Below are 14,380 nucleotides of genomic sequence, written 5' to 3' on the forward strand. Positions count from 1 at the left end.
GGCAGGTTGGATAGGATCATATCCAGGCAAATTCTGAATATCTCCAGAGAAGGAGACTCCACAATGTCTCTGGGCAGCCTGTTCCAGTGCTGTCACCCTCAAAGTAAAGAATTTTTTCCTCATGGTCAGACGGAACTTCATGTGTTCCAGTTTGTGCCCATTGCCCCTTGTCCTGTTGCTGGGCACCACTGAAAGGAGTCTGGCCCTGATACGTGCCCTTTAGATATTTGTAAGCATTGATAAGATCCCCTCTCGGTCTTCTCTTCTCCAGTCTAAACAGACCCAGGTATCTCAGCCCTTCCTCATCATCTTTGTAGCCCTTCGCTGGACTCTCTCTAGTAGTTCCTTGTTTCTCTTGAACCACAGAGCTCAGAACTGGAGAAAGCTTTCCTTTTAGAAACAAAAAAAATCAGGATTTTGCTGCCACAATGGCACAAGGAAGTACCCATGCAGCATTCAGCAACCCAAAGCAAGCTTAGCCATTTGTGCACACACACACACGCAAACACTGCTTCAATCCTATTTCAACACTGCCTTAAGCGTTCAATCTCTGATGTTGGATTTTCAAACTCTTGCGTCCAGAGAGTCACATTTCCCTTTGTGATCCAGGAAGTAAGTGTAGTTTGTGTGTGTGATAATAAACTTACAGCTTAGCGAAGTTCACTACCTTGCCAAAATTTAAGCCTTTGAAGTATAAGCTCTCAGACAGTAACAAGATCCACTGCCTTGATGTCAATAAAACCTCTGATCAATGCATTCTAAAAACTCACTGTATATTTAAAAAAAAAAATTTTGTATAAACAGCATCTCCATCCTTGAGGATTTTAAAGTTTGAAAGGTAAGACCTGTCAATTTGACTCTATGTCAAACTGACCTACTACAAGCAGAGTGTAGGACAATACAATGTCCAAAGGTCCCAACCCTCCCAACCAAATTATTCTCTGATGCCACAAAAACTAAAACATTAATTTGTCATGTGACTCATATCACTAAGCACAGATTATATCTCTCCTTTTCACAGCTCTTCATTAAAGTAAGTTTGGTCACGATATAACACGGCCTTTATTTAACCAAACTGTCACAGACTGACTGATCCAGTATCTTCACCTCAGCTTACTATCCACCCCTTGCTTCCTCTTTTCCCTAACCATGTGTTCCAACCGTCTTCCCCTCTACTCAAAGGAAGATCCCACCTTCCATCCCCAAACCCACAGGTGCATAGTTCATTGATGCTATAGCAACAGAAGGGCTGTTTGCGCTTTCTGTAATGCCTAACATGGGGTTCTCAAACAGCAAGACCTTGCACAGGATATGTTGGCAGCTATCTCATTTTGCCATTCCTAAGCAAGGAAGGCAAGAGCAGGAGATGGGTCTGAAGGTGCCCAGGAAGATTGGAGGAAAGTAAGAAAGATCAAAAAAAAAAAAAAGGTGAATAGTTTTTACTTGATTTACTGTAGTAAGACCACCTATTCCCCAAAAAGCTCATTCACCTCTTGGTTCACATTGCTTTGATAGAAAGTAAGCCTACCAGTGAAGCACAGAAGACCAATCATCACCTGAAGTATAGGGTCAGTTATAACAGCTTGGCACAAAAGGACCACGTAGGTTATCTCATTTCCAGAACCGTCACAATAAACATGTATTAGGAGGCAAAAATCAAAATAGAAAAAGCATTCACTTACACTGGATGGTGTGCAGGAGCAACTTACATCTTTAGGATCTGAAACAGAATAACAAACATAGTTAATAGTGAAAACAAGCATAATGAGTATCTCTTAAAACACCAGTAGTGTAATTAACTGACAATAAACCAACAGTACAGGTAACACAGAAGCAGACCTGGTAGAAATGTGTAACTAGAGCTTTAAAGAAAAAGAAAAGGCTATTCCATGGTACCCTTCCCATCGTACGTCCACATTAAGTGCTACTCTGGCAATCCAGCTCATTTCTGTATCTGCTGTGCAGGCTACATGTTTGCTGCATTATGCATCTAGCTGCATCTGCTGAACTTTTTACCTCCTGAGATAGGACAGTTACAGTAAAACAAGCATTTATACTAGTATCTCTGAGTCTACATAGGGACAAGATGGGGCATTCCTTTTTAGTTTCTAATTTAAAGTGAAAAAACTTGCTCTATCATCAGCTGACTTCCGTATTCATAGAACAGAATGTGGATGGCATGGGTTGAATGGTAACAGACTTTACATCGCAGCCTGGTGGGACATCTGGCTAAGATACACTTGAAAAATTTATAAAGACAGGGGACTAATGACAGGGCAGCAGACTGAATTCTGAAGTGCTGCTCTCTCAGGTATGCCTGAGTCTGAGCATATAAACTCTACACATATAGACTTTCTTTTCCATCTAGTGTTCTACGAAGAAGTGACATACACACTTTCTTTTCCATCTAGTGTTCTACGAAGAAGTTCTTTAAGTATTGGCACAGCTAGAAGAATACACTTTGCACTGGGTCATTAGCTTAAACAGCTGGTGTTCTTCACCCATAATGAGCCCTCCATGGTTCCATCACAGCAAAGCACTTACGTTCAATAAGAAATAGGAAACAAACAATCCCCATCACAGCAATGATGACACCTGGCATCAGAAAGGAAAGACCCCAGCACGTAGACACCCAGTAAGCAGCAATTAAGGATCCCAAGATATTTCCCACTGAAGTGTGTGAATTCCAGACTCCCATGATCAAACCTCTTCTGCATTTAAAAAAAAAAAACAAAACACAAATAAGAAAACCCATACAAACATTTCTTGTTCTTCCAACAATAAGCATCACTATCTTGAAAAAAGTGTATCAAAAATGACTGTTCATCTGTGGTGTTGGTGAAATACTTGCAATCTTATTGTTCTTTAACTGACCACTTCTTCATGCTACAGTCTCATCTGGCAATTTCGAGGCACCTCTATATTCATAAAAGTGTTCTAAATATTTCTCTGTGCATCACAGAACTAATCCTGCATTTAACGGCATTTAAAGGCACCACTAGGGCTGGCATACTTCTGGATAGAGTTGCTTTGATCAAAACAAGTATGCAGATGTTGCGTAGCATGTGCATACTAAGTCTGATGCTACTGGGAATAAAAGCACTCTTGCAAACACATTGCAGCAATTAATCTGATGCTTTCAGGATATGTTACTTATCATGCAGAAGAAAACAATCTGTACAGGATACATAGAGCAAATTCAGTATTTTCTGATCACATTCTGGACTTGCTAGGCACTCGTAGAAGATACCTCCTGCACAAGCTTGGCTAAGAGACACATCAAACTGCTGTCTGCCTGGAAATCCCAGATTACAGCTGCTGTAGAATAGTTCCAGTAGAGCTAATGTAAATCACAAAAATCCTATCGAAGTCATGACAGGTAGCAGATTTTTTTTTCTTGTAAGTCATGGGAGTTACACCCTGACAACTGCTTTGAAACAAATGAAAACATGGGAAATTCCACATTAAAATGGCATAATAACAGCCTTTGTTAAAAGTGGGTTTAGACTGTAAATATTTGCAAGAATTATTCTTAATTCTGAAATATTCCATCTGAAAAACTAAACATCCGACTAAAGAGCTACCGCAGAACACTGTTTTGACATGAGAGAATACTTCAAGCAGATATATAAATTAATCAGTGTAACAAAGAAAACTCCTCTCAAAGATCTATCTACTTGTTTCATCCCAAAAAACAACCCACTGAAGGAAAAGAAAGATATTTGAATTGACTAATATTACAGTCCAGAATGTATCAATTTGTACTTCCAAAACGTGGAATTACATAATATTTACCTTCCTTTTCCAAACCAGTTGCCAATACATGTAACGACACTTGGCCAGCCAGTAGTTTGCACCAACCCATTAGCTATCTGAAAGTATATAAAAATAATAATAAAGAAACATACCCTATTAGTAAGTCAGGTTCCTACATAACTCCTGCTGAGTGTTGCATTGGGAAAAGGAAGCCTAGGGAAATGCTTTGCATTAAGAAATTTAGTGAGGGTTTGGAAAGCATTCTTTTCCAAGAATAAACAATTTAAAATGCTTTGCCAAGATTCTGTCCTCGAGCTACATCTCTCCAATTATTTTATGACTTAAAACACAAAAAACTGTAATTCAACCACTGGCTTACCAAAAATCACATTGCAGTGAACTGAACAGAGAAAGGAATTCCCCACACTCAAACAGCAAGACAATACTTAGGCCAATTTGGACATACATTGAAGTATGTTTGCATTCAACCGAAGTGAGGAAAAAAAAGAGAAAACTTTAGCAGAGACTCCATAACTTTGACTATTAACTGTAAAATTCTTAACAGAGACTAATAATAAACTGAGAGGACAAACTTAGCTGACTATATTCAGGCTGAAGTAAGAATTACTTCAGCCTCCATGTTGCACAGATCATAATCTGATCTCAACTCCTGAAAATCTCCCTATCTAGGATTACACATTAACGCAAAGATCACAATACAGTGACTCACATGTACAATGAACATTTGAACATGCAACGAAACAACCTCACTCTACCCAACAAAAAACCAATTAGGCTGGTGGTGCAGGACCACCCTTGGTACTACAGGATACACTGACCACATCATGCAGTGCAGCGTTGGCAGAGATAGTTGCCAACTACAGTTGTCAAGAGAGAAGCCAGCTCCTGTCTTGGAAACCACATAAACAAAGAGTGCTGGGGCAGTGACATGGTTAAACGGATGACTTGGTGCAATGGTTATAAAAGCCTGCAGTACCCAAGCCAGTATCACTGCATCCCATGTTGCATAACCCACGCAAACATGCCAGCGGTGAAAGTGCTACCACAGTAACACAAAGACAGCAGCAGAGCAAGGTGCAGACCTGTCCAAAAATGACTCAGAAGTGCTAACCCCATCCTGGTCCTGACCTAAATCCCAGTTTAGGTCAAATATTTTTGTGACAACTGATTAGAACCACAAGCGCTATGAAAAATCCCACACAATGAATCTCGTTACTGCCTGTTCTCAGTAACTTTCTGTACTGAAACTGCCTGTTCTCAGCCACACCGATGTGATACTGTTCATCATTAGCAGCGTAAATGTAATTTTCCCGCAGAGGAAGCCAGGATGCGTCACTCAGGTCTTGGCAGATTGACAAAAGTAAATATGTTTGTTTCAAAAATCGCCCACATTTAAGCTTGCGAAGATTTGATCACTGATTTGATCCAGACTGAAACACTTCGTTTCCAAAGATTTCTTCCACTAAAAAAGCACTTTTCAGGAACAAAACCAGAGCCTATCCACTCTTTCATTTCTGCCTCTCAACAGCCACAACATATGCCAGCATTTACATCCTCCCACCTAACCACTAATCACTGTTTGCAACTGAAAAAAATCCCATTACAATATTAAACAGCAGCATGGAAACTCGAAGAGTATCTAAATAGCATTGTGCCTACCTGGGCCATTATGTAAAACCACAGATTATGTATATTATAGAAATAACCCAATCCAAACATCGCAGTGAAGAGTCCACTAGCAAGCATCCCAACTGTCAGATAGTACCGGATAGGGAGCCGCTCTCCTATTATTCCACTTGGAGCATGGAAGGGAATAAAAAGAAAGGCAAGAATTAAAAATGAGATCATACCCAAGCCTCCACAAATGAAGAATATTTTGTGTTGCTTATTTCTGGTTGAGGAGAAACTCTACTGGTAATTGCTGTTTTCCTTCACAGCATCAAATAAGCTATTTTTATGACTAACAGAAAAAAACAACAACCATTTAATGTTTACTAATTGCCAACTGCTCACATCCCACAACCATCTTTCAGGGAGATACGCACCTGGAGCACACCGGAAGTCATCTATCTACTTAGAGTAATTTTGCAGATGACCTATAAGGTGGAACATATCTCCAGCCATTTAAAGTGAGACTCGTCTCCCTTGATAATGATTCCAGTTATAGAAGATTCTGGTTTTGGTCAATAAAAAGGAGCATCTCCAAACAGCAGCTAATTTCACAAATTTTAAGATGAGTTTGGTATTATTTTTTAGGAGGTGTCTGCTTCTGTCCTTTGACTATAGAAAAAGCCAGGACAATCGGATTAGTCTGCGTGTGCAAGCTGAAGACTGGTAAAGTACACCAACAGGTATGATACCACTGGGGACTTCGGATGATGCAGGTTTCGTTCCTCAGCAACCAAAGTTCTCACTCTCTTCACCAGAAACTTTACAATAGGAAAGGACAGTATCTTGGACGTAGTACAGCCTCATAAATTAACAGTAAATGACAAAGGGGGTTTCAAAACCAGTGAAGTTTACCTTAAATACATTCCAATTGCATATGCACAGAGAAATGAGTAATCCAGTGCTCCCAGCAACTGTTTGTAGTTGTTCTTATCTACGAATAATTTTCAAAACAAATTATCAGTTTAAATGTACCAATAACTTCCCAACCATTTTTATTACAAGAAAAAAATGTTAGTGAACATGCACTGACATTTAATTTTCAATAGACATTTTTAGACTTAAGCATGTACTTTATTTAACGACAACAACAAAAAAACCCCACCCAAACCAAAAAAGCTCTATAACTGACCCTTTTGCCTGGAACATGTTACGAAAATATCTGTAGGCCTATTCTTAATTCCACCTTACTGAAAACAGCAATTTGGAAGAAAAGAAACATTTGTTATTAACAAGGTGCCCTTTTCTTATAGGTCCTTAGACAAAAGAAAACCCAAACTTTAACAGACTTTATTAGAAGTGGAAAGATGTGCTGAAACTGTGTGAGATTCTAACACCCAAAGAGTGAAAAAAAAAAAAAAATCCATCATCATATCAGCTTAATACACGTTTTTTAAATGGTTAAAGCCTTTTGCATTTAATTTTCCAATTATGCATAAGGCACAGAAATAGAAGTTTTGTATTAAAAAAAAATCACCAGTGTTCTGCTCTATACAACAAATGACCATAATCACAACTAGATGGGACTTGCAGGTAGGATGGAGAGAGTAGGAGGGGCTCCACCCATATAGAAACACTCAGTCTAGTCTCAAGAGACCTGAGCTCACACCAAGGAAGACAGTTTGTGTATTTGCAAGGAGCCACACTTCCTTGCATTGACTTAAAGATTAAAGTCGCAGTTATCAAAGCATTATTCCTTACAGCGTTACTCCTGGCTTGCTCGCTATGTTGTCTGAAAAACCGAGCTGAAAGAACAAGTCTAGAGTGCCATCCTAATGAAGCAGCTTTGCAATAACCTGTGTGGTCATGGAAAAAGGACACTGGAGCTTAGAAGTCTCCATTAGAAAGCTAAGTAGTGTTTCAGACAAGCAAATTCAGTCTCCCCTTGGTTCAGGGACAAGAAACAGCAACAAAGTTTAATTGCATCCCAACACATTTGGAAACCTGTTGGACTAAATAATTTCAGAAGACTGATTAGCTTGCAGCAGGCAGTTAATACACAGAATTTAGCAAGAGACAAGAAATAGCAAGAGGCAAATAATCTAATTACGAGTATCAGCTCATTATTATGAAAGAAAAAAACAGAACTGAAAAACAACTCTCACCAAATGGCTCCCAACCACACTGAGATACATTAGATGGCTTTTTGACAAGCTGATTCTGGGCAGCATATTCTTTGTACGAGTTGAGTTCAACTTCATGTGAAGCAGCACAATGCTTATGCAGCTCTCCCTAATACAGAAACAAAATTTGAACATGGAAAATTCACTTGTGACTGTTAATCCCCATACGGCAAGAAATTTAATGATTCTAGCTCTATACCAACCTGTGTCAAACCCACCGAAATCAGTAAAATTGTTAGCCATTATTAATTGCTTGGTATTTTGCTGGGTGAACCCACCACTACGTGACAGAGTCATTACGTGGTTAGAAACAACATGCTATAGGGAACTGGTGTTTGACACCACAGAATTTCAAAATTCTTCACTAACATCAAGCTACTTTGCCCATTGTTACTCTTCAGTTACATACAGTACATCCCTGGGACATTTTGATTTGTGTTTGGCAAGTTATACAGGCCAAAATTAAACTAATAAACCTAGAATTAGAAAATATTTTGCTACCAGCTTCACCAGGAACAGAGTCCCAAGTGCACAGACAACTGTGGCTAGGTACTCAACAGCTCTTGGAACAGCCTTGTAAATGCCAGTAGAATTTTATCATGTTTGACTCAACTTTTATGAAACATATGCTCAAGTTATGAGCAACTTCTCAAACATATGAATGTAAACCTGTAAACGCTTATATTGCCACAATTAGATTAGTTCACATGAATTAAGGGTAGGCATAGCTTTCCAAGTCTGAAGCCCAAATACTAGACATATATGCAATATTCTAGGTGTAGTCTCACAGAAGTTTTATCAAATAAATGTCTCTGCATACTAGCTCTATCAGTCTTTCATCTTTTAAATCATTCCAAGTTAAAGTTTAACACTGCCTTTCACAAAAGAAATACCGAGAAAGATGACTACTTCCGTGTTTGACAGGGTAGAAGGATGTTTAAACAAGGACACAGCTCAGCTTACCTTAACTATACTAATAGGTTTCCTCGATAAATGGAAACTGGCATACAAGAAGAAAGTGAGAGAGAAAATGAAGGCTCTATACCTACAATGTAAAAGAAAAGCATTTGAAAATTATTTTCTTCAGGTTTACTTTTAGCACTAAGTTATATAAAAACATTACACAAGTCACTGGTAATCTTGGAATAGTGGAAGTCAACTTTCCCTAACAGCGTGAAGAACCACCCTAGCATTTATGGTCCTTTACAACATCTCCTCTTATCCGGCTTTGGGAGAGAACCTGGCAGCACGCAGGTATGGGCGGGACAACACGACAGTGCTCTGCAGCTGATCTGCATTGCTTATAGCCTCCCTTTGGGGGCCACTGAAAGGCAGTTCAACATTAAGCATGCTGAAAATCAGATTTCATATTTCACCGACTTATCCAGTTTTCTGGTACAATTAGGACACAAATGATGGCTCTGTGAATTGTCAGTTTGCCTATTGCATGTTATTACTTCTTTCTTTTGTTACGGCTTTCATGATTTTTCTTTACTTTTGCCTTCCTCTGTAACAACAGAAATCAGACATTTCTACATATGGACAGGGAGACTGACACTAACTGTGTGTACTGTCAGCTGGACCACGGAACATAATTAACCAGCTTAGGGATTGGGCATCCTTGGGTCTTTCTCTGCAGTTCACCTGAATTAAAAGGGCATCTAAAACTCCCTGTCACTGTAAGCTTTAAAAATAACAATCTGATTTTTCTTTACCCACAGCAGGTTTCACTTGTTTAAGAAGAAAGGCGTTTTGTGGATTTGTGTTTTTAACAATACAGAGAGATAAGAGTGACTCCTTCTAGCCCTGTTATTAAAATTAACATCTATAAAAAAAAGGTACACATATACGTACTAACATCTGATATTAAACATCATGGTCCTTAATTTTTAATCAAACTTTTCCAATCATTTCTTCCTTACAAACTTTTACACAACAAGGGTCTTGTTTTACAGTTCTGGCATATTCAGAGCCTTGAAAAAGACACAGTGAGTTTTCCTGCGAGTTGAATTATTCATCCCCGTAACTGAAAACACCTTCACAAATGATAAAACTGAAATTATTTTGTCCTTGCTGCTCTGCTATAGAAAGCATGTGATAAAATTCCTCAAACAGGAAGTGCTTGGCCTTTCATTTGTTTTTTGTTTTTTTTTTTTTTGTTATTCACACACAATTGACTCAGTATTCCACCTCAGAAAGCACAGGATGCCATCTAACTTCCAGGACTAGTTTTCCTAAAGCAAAGAGTTTCTGGATTTTGTTGGGTTTCTTTTGTGTGGGGTGGGTTTTTTGTTTGTTTGTTTTTGTAATATTACAGTAGCAAGAACTAAAACTGTAATTCTACATGTCTATATTACATGTCAAATTATGGGGGAGAAAATACACTTCCGGTTAAGAAAAGAAAGCTAACCTTGAGCATCCCTCCAACCTAAGTGTTTGAAAATAAAACTTGCAAATTTATCCCTTCAAATAACATATCTTGCAAAGAAAAGGATAAAAGGCTTTATTCTCTAGCACACTCAACTAGTTAGAGTCTGTCTGGATTCTCCCAACAAAGTATCTCACTTCTTAAACGTTAGCAATATTTATTATACCAACCAACTATATCTTCTTGCTCTATATATGAAGCAATGAAAAAACAAAAACAGAGCACGGCAGCAGTATCATCTTCCCCAGATGCAAACTCGCACTGTCCAAAACAAAGAGCACCACCATACTTCAAGACTTACCACTGATCCCGTGAAAATGAAGTGATGAAGCGAATCCCAGGAGGAAGGTGAGCCATCTACTCTACAGCTGGTATGGAATTTTAGAAGACACAATTATGTGCTTGTGATAACGTTATCTGTTCTTCAGCACGCGTAACAAAGATCCTCCCAAAGCCGTGTGATGGTAGGTTGTTAACAAACACGGAAGATATGCTGCTGAGTTGATCTCCCTGTAGTTTCTTTTTATACCTTCAGTCACCACGTGGCAAATTCTTCACTCTGCCTTTGTTAATTGCTGATCTTTAAATAGAGGAGCAGATAAGTAAATATTCTTATCAAGTTACTGTAATATTTTCTAATTGTAACATTTGGAACAGCAATTATCTATTCGAAAGACAAGTAATCACCATAACTAAACTTCTAGACACCAAAAATGTAACAGGGAATTTTAAGCTAATGTAAGTCACAGCCTTTTCTGGTTTTTATAATGAATAATCTATTTTGAGAAGTCAGCACAGTATAAAGCAGTGGGGACACAAAGGAAAGAACTTAGAACACGATGCAACACAATAAACTTAGAAAGCACTCAGAACATGATGCAAAGCCAGCTGACATAAAAACACTCTGCTTTTGCCCCAGAAAGACTGCAAATAGGCAGTTACAAAGAAACATTCATGAGGCTGAAATCTGTTCAAAAATTACTGCAGTGTTTTCAGTACAGAATAAGAGACTCCTCCAGCTTGAGAGTGGGTGCTGCTGAACAACGGCTGCCAGCAAGACTCGACTAGCACTCCTTCTTGCAGCACTATTTCCCTGACTCAACATTGGTGCTGCACAAAGCATCACACCATCAGAAAACTTGGAAAAGAAAAAAAAGAAGTTTTTTCACCACTTCAGCTCCCTACACCAGTCCATCCAGCACAAGGGAGAAGGCAGGCTCACATGTGTGCGTACATGACATGAGGGAAGAGTGAGACTATGGAAGCATCAATCCAATTTGGTTTAAAATACTGCTTTGTTCAAATTTGAGCCAAAGCCCCTCAACAGAAAAAGATGGACAGTACCTTTTATTTCAGGTACAGCAACAGGAACTGGCTGGTGTCAAACTTCTGTTGTTATCAGGGGATGTCCATGAGTTACCTCCCCTTTATGCAAAAGCCTAGGAAATACTGTTTCAGCTAAAAGACTGCTATTCTATTAACCCCTAAGCGTTAGTTCCCTGTATCAGCTGCACTATTAGTTCACAGCAAGCCTGAGCCAGCTGCTGAATAAGATGACAAAAGGCACTGTTGGCAAAAGGTGTGACTGCAATTCAAGCACACAAACCAAGCCTCCCTGCGTGCTAACAGCCGGGCCGTGGCAGCAGGATGACAAAGAACACACCAGGGTTTGCAACACAACCCCTAACCCCTCGGCAGCCCAGCTAGAGCCACTAGCACCAGGCACTGCCGTGCTCCTGAAGGAAGCTGGTAGGATACAGGACCAGCTCTCTTGGTAAACAAGGGGAGGTGAGCTAAAGCAAATTCTCCTTTGAAGAAAACACACCTGCCAAGACCAAGGAAGGGTTTGTCTTAACCTGGGAATTTTAGAGGCTGCCACAGGGCAGGCAAAGGTGTGAGCCTCTTTCTTCTCATCTTTATTGACTCATCTGACTACAGAAACCAAAACTACTCCTCCTCAGCCAGATGAATGACAACACCAAAGAGTATCTGCTGTGTCAAAGCTGTCAACTTGAAAGCTTCACTATCCAGATAGGCTTTTGCCCTATGGAATGGAAGAAAACTCCGCCCTCTTCACATAACAGAGTATCCCACCAAAAAGATCAAGGGTCTGCTCCTCTGTTAACACATTTTTGTCATATCTTTATTTTTTGCCACAGAGTCCTGGTTCAGATTGATGCCTCGCTCCCTTAGAATTGAATTGACTTGCTAATCTCGTTTGGTACGTTCCACCTTCCCGTCCCTGATTCAGATAACTGGTTGTGCAATTGATCAGCAAACCCCATAATCGTTCCCACCCAACAGTGCTCTACCTCCTCTTTGAGGCTGCAGAGGTTAGAGGAAGTGCAACCTTATGCCCTCCTCCCCTCTCCCACCCCCAACGGCAGGTCCCTACTTCCCTCTTGTGTCACACTTTGTGTCACACCTTGTAGTCATACAGCAACGGTTCAGGTGGCAGATCCATCAGAAAAACTGCCCTGAAAAACAGCTGATCCAACAGAGAACATTAACTCACTTTGTGGCCACAAAACTGCTATGGAGGATGAATCCAAAGAAGAAGGAACATAAAGGCAGGAACTAAAGGTAGGACTGCCCCTTACAGCCACAGCTAGCTACTAAGGTCCGTGGAACTCTAATTTCAAACCAACTGCTTGTCAGTAATTTCATGTTTGGTTGAAATGAGCTGTGGGAGGCTCATTTTCATACAGAAAAAGTGGGCACAAGCAGCCCAGAGCAAGAGTGAAATTTTTTTTTTGAGCTGTAACAGATCTATTTCAGAGTGAACCCAAACCCCATCCCCTCCTCTCACAGTTACCCCAGACACTGAAACTATTACTTAACTGACCACACTAAGTAAGCTGACAGCAATATCAACTGGGAAAAAACCTGAGAGGCTAGCAAAGAACAAAAATCCGAGGCCATAAACCTCTTTAAACGGTTCCCTGAAAATATAATGGTACAAGGCAATTATAGAAAAGTAACTGTTTAACAGGTTACTATTTAACAGCTTTAGTGTAAGCAGAAAAAGACTTCACAGATCTTACAAAAGGTTTCAATGCTAAGTGGTCACACAAGGATGCATATCTGTGCACCTGCCACACAGATCATAATCACAGCACCTCCTAACAGTGCATCCTTGCCGTAAATCCAGAATCACAAGCATAAGCAGCATTTAGAAAACAGCACCCTAACTCTGTTCACAGGGGCTGATTTCATTTTATCTACCGCAGGGAGAGAGAACTGCGTTCTCATTTACTCATCAACAACTTATCTCCATCCCCATATATCCCTAAGTTCCTCTGACATTCATGTGTTTTTAATAAACAAATAAAACTTCATCCCCAAAAGCAAAGAAACTTGTGGCAATAAAAGTTGTGATAACAGGTTATAAAGATCACATCCTGCTGTAGATAAAACCAGATTTTAAAACCAAGCTATTCTTCGGAAATTACATTAACAGGCTACAACAATACGTAACTGGTAGTTTATCACTGCATCTTTTATATTTCCGTTTTACTAATGAAACTAAATTTAATCACTCAAACCAGTTTTACGTTCCTTCATTTTTTGCCACCATTTTACCTAAAAGTGAAAACAAATACTTTTGCTTTCTCCCTGTTGTACTGCAACGTATAAAGCAATATTCTGGTACTTACTTTGACTCCATATTTACCTTCCAAACTTTGTATTGCTTCCTCAGGCTTCCCGCTGCACTGGCAGAAACATAGCTCCCTCCCTGTTTCAGGAAAATACAGTAATTTGTGACTGGCCTTTACCACTGCAAATACTGCAAACCTCGGCTCAGCTGTTTTGCTCACTGGAGAGACAGTGAAGCTCCTGCCTGGCCCCGGCCCCGTTATGCACAGCTCCCCTGGAGGGCAGGCATTAATCCTGTGTATGCAGGGACAGTGGGTAACGCCAGTCCTCACTCATCAGGGTGTCCTTACGGACTCAAAAGGCCCTTAGACACACGCAGATCAAATGTATATTGTTCTTGATACCCAGCAGCTCTGCACCTGAGCCATAAACTCCCAGATCCAGCAGCTTTGGACCCTAAATGGCCATATAACTTCCATTTGATACATAATGCAGAAAACTCTTAATCCTGGCTTAACAACAGAGGTTAAGAGCCCTTGTTAATCCACAGTGAATCCACCTGCAACCTGTAAACCAGGACAGCCACCCCATCTCCCCAAATGCTGCGCCCAGGCCAAAGACGGCACACCCTCACAAGGCACCCTGCGAGGCCAGCCCCGGAGCCAAGCCAGGGGAAGGTGGCAAGCACATGTACCTCCCTCGGCGGGCCTTCCACAGCAGTACGAAGGCGTTGTGACCTCCAGCAGCCCCCACTGGGACCCCGCGGGGAGGTTTCGGGCAGGTCAAC

The 14,380-nt window shown here is 40.3% G+C and overlaps 1 protein-coding gene across 1 annotated transcript in view; it reads right to left on the bottom strand.

Annotated features, from left to right (window-relative positions):
• The window catches only part of SLC37A1 (solute carrier family 37 (glucose-6-phosphate transporter), member 1), a gene marked incomplete at its 3' end in the record, with an annotated part of 29,934 nt that extends 19,581 nt beyond the window's left edge, over positions 1-10,353 (bottom strand). The window contains exons 1-8 of the mRNA XM_010135979.1: positions 10,298-10,353; positions 8,532-8,613; positions 7,551-7,677; positions 6,301-6,379; positions 5,437-5,572; positions 3,796-3,872; positions 2,545-2,711; positions 1,683-1,720 (exon numbers count right to left, since the gene is read on the bottom strand). Of these exons, the coding sequence (XP_010134281.1) occupies positions 1,683-1,720; positions 2,545-2,711; positions 3,796-3,872; positions 5,437-5,572; positions 6,301-6,379; positions 7,551-7,677; positions 8,532-8,613; positions 10,298-10,353 (762 nt within the window). The remainder of the gene's footprint in view (positions 1-1,682; positions 1,721-2,544; positions 2,712-3,795; positions 3,873-5,436; positions 5,573-6,300; positions 6,380-7,550; positions 7,678-8,531; positions 8,614-10,297) is intronic.
• Between the last annotated feature and the right edge of the window lie 4,027 nt (positions 10,354-14,380).

The sequence above is a fragment of the Buceros rhinoceros genome, unplaced genomic scaffold (assembly GCF_000710305.1).
Source record: "Buceros rhinoceros silvestris isolate BGI_N320 unplaced genomic scaffold, ASM71030v1 scaffold16105, whole genome shotgun sequence".
NCBI classification, from domain to species: Eukaryota; Metazoa; Chordata; class Aves; order Bucerotiformes; family Bucerotidae; genus Buceros; species Buceros rhinoceros.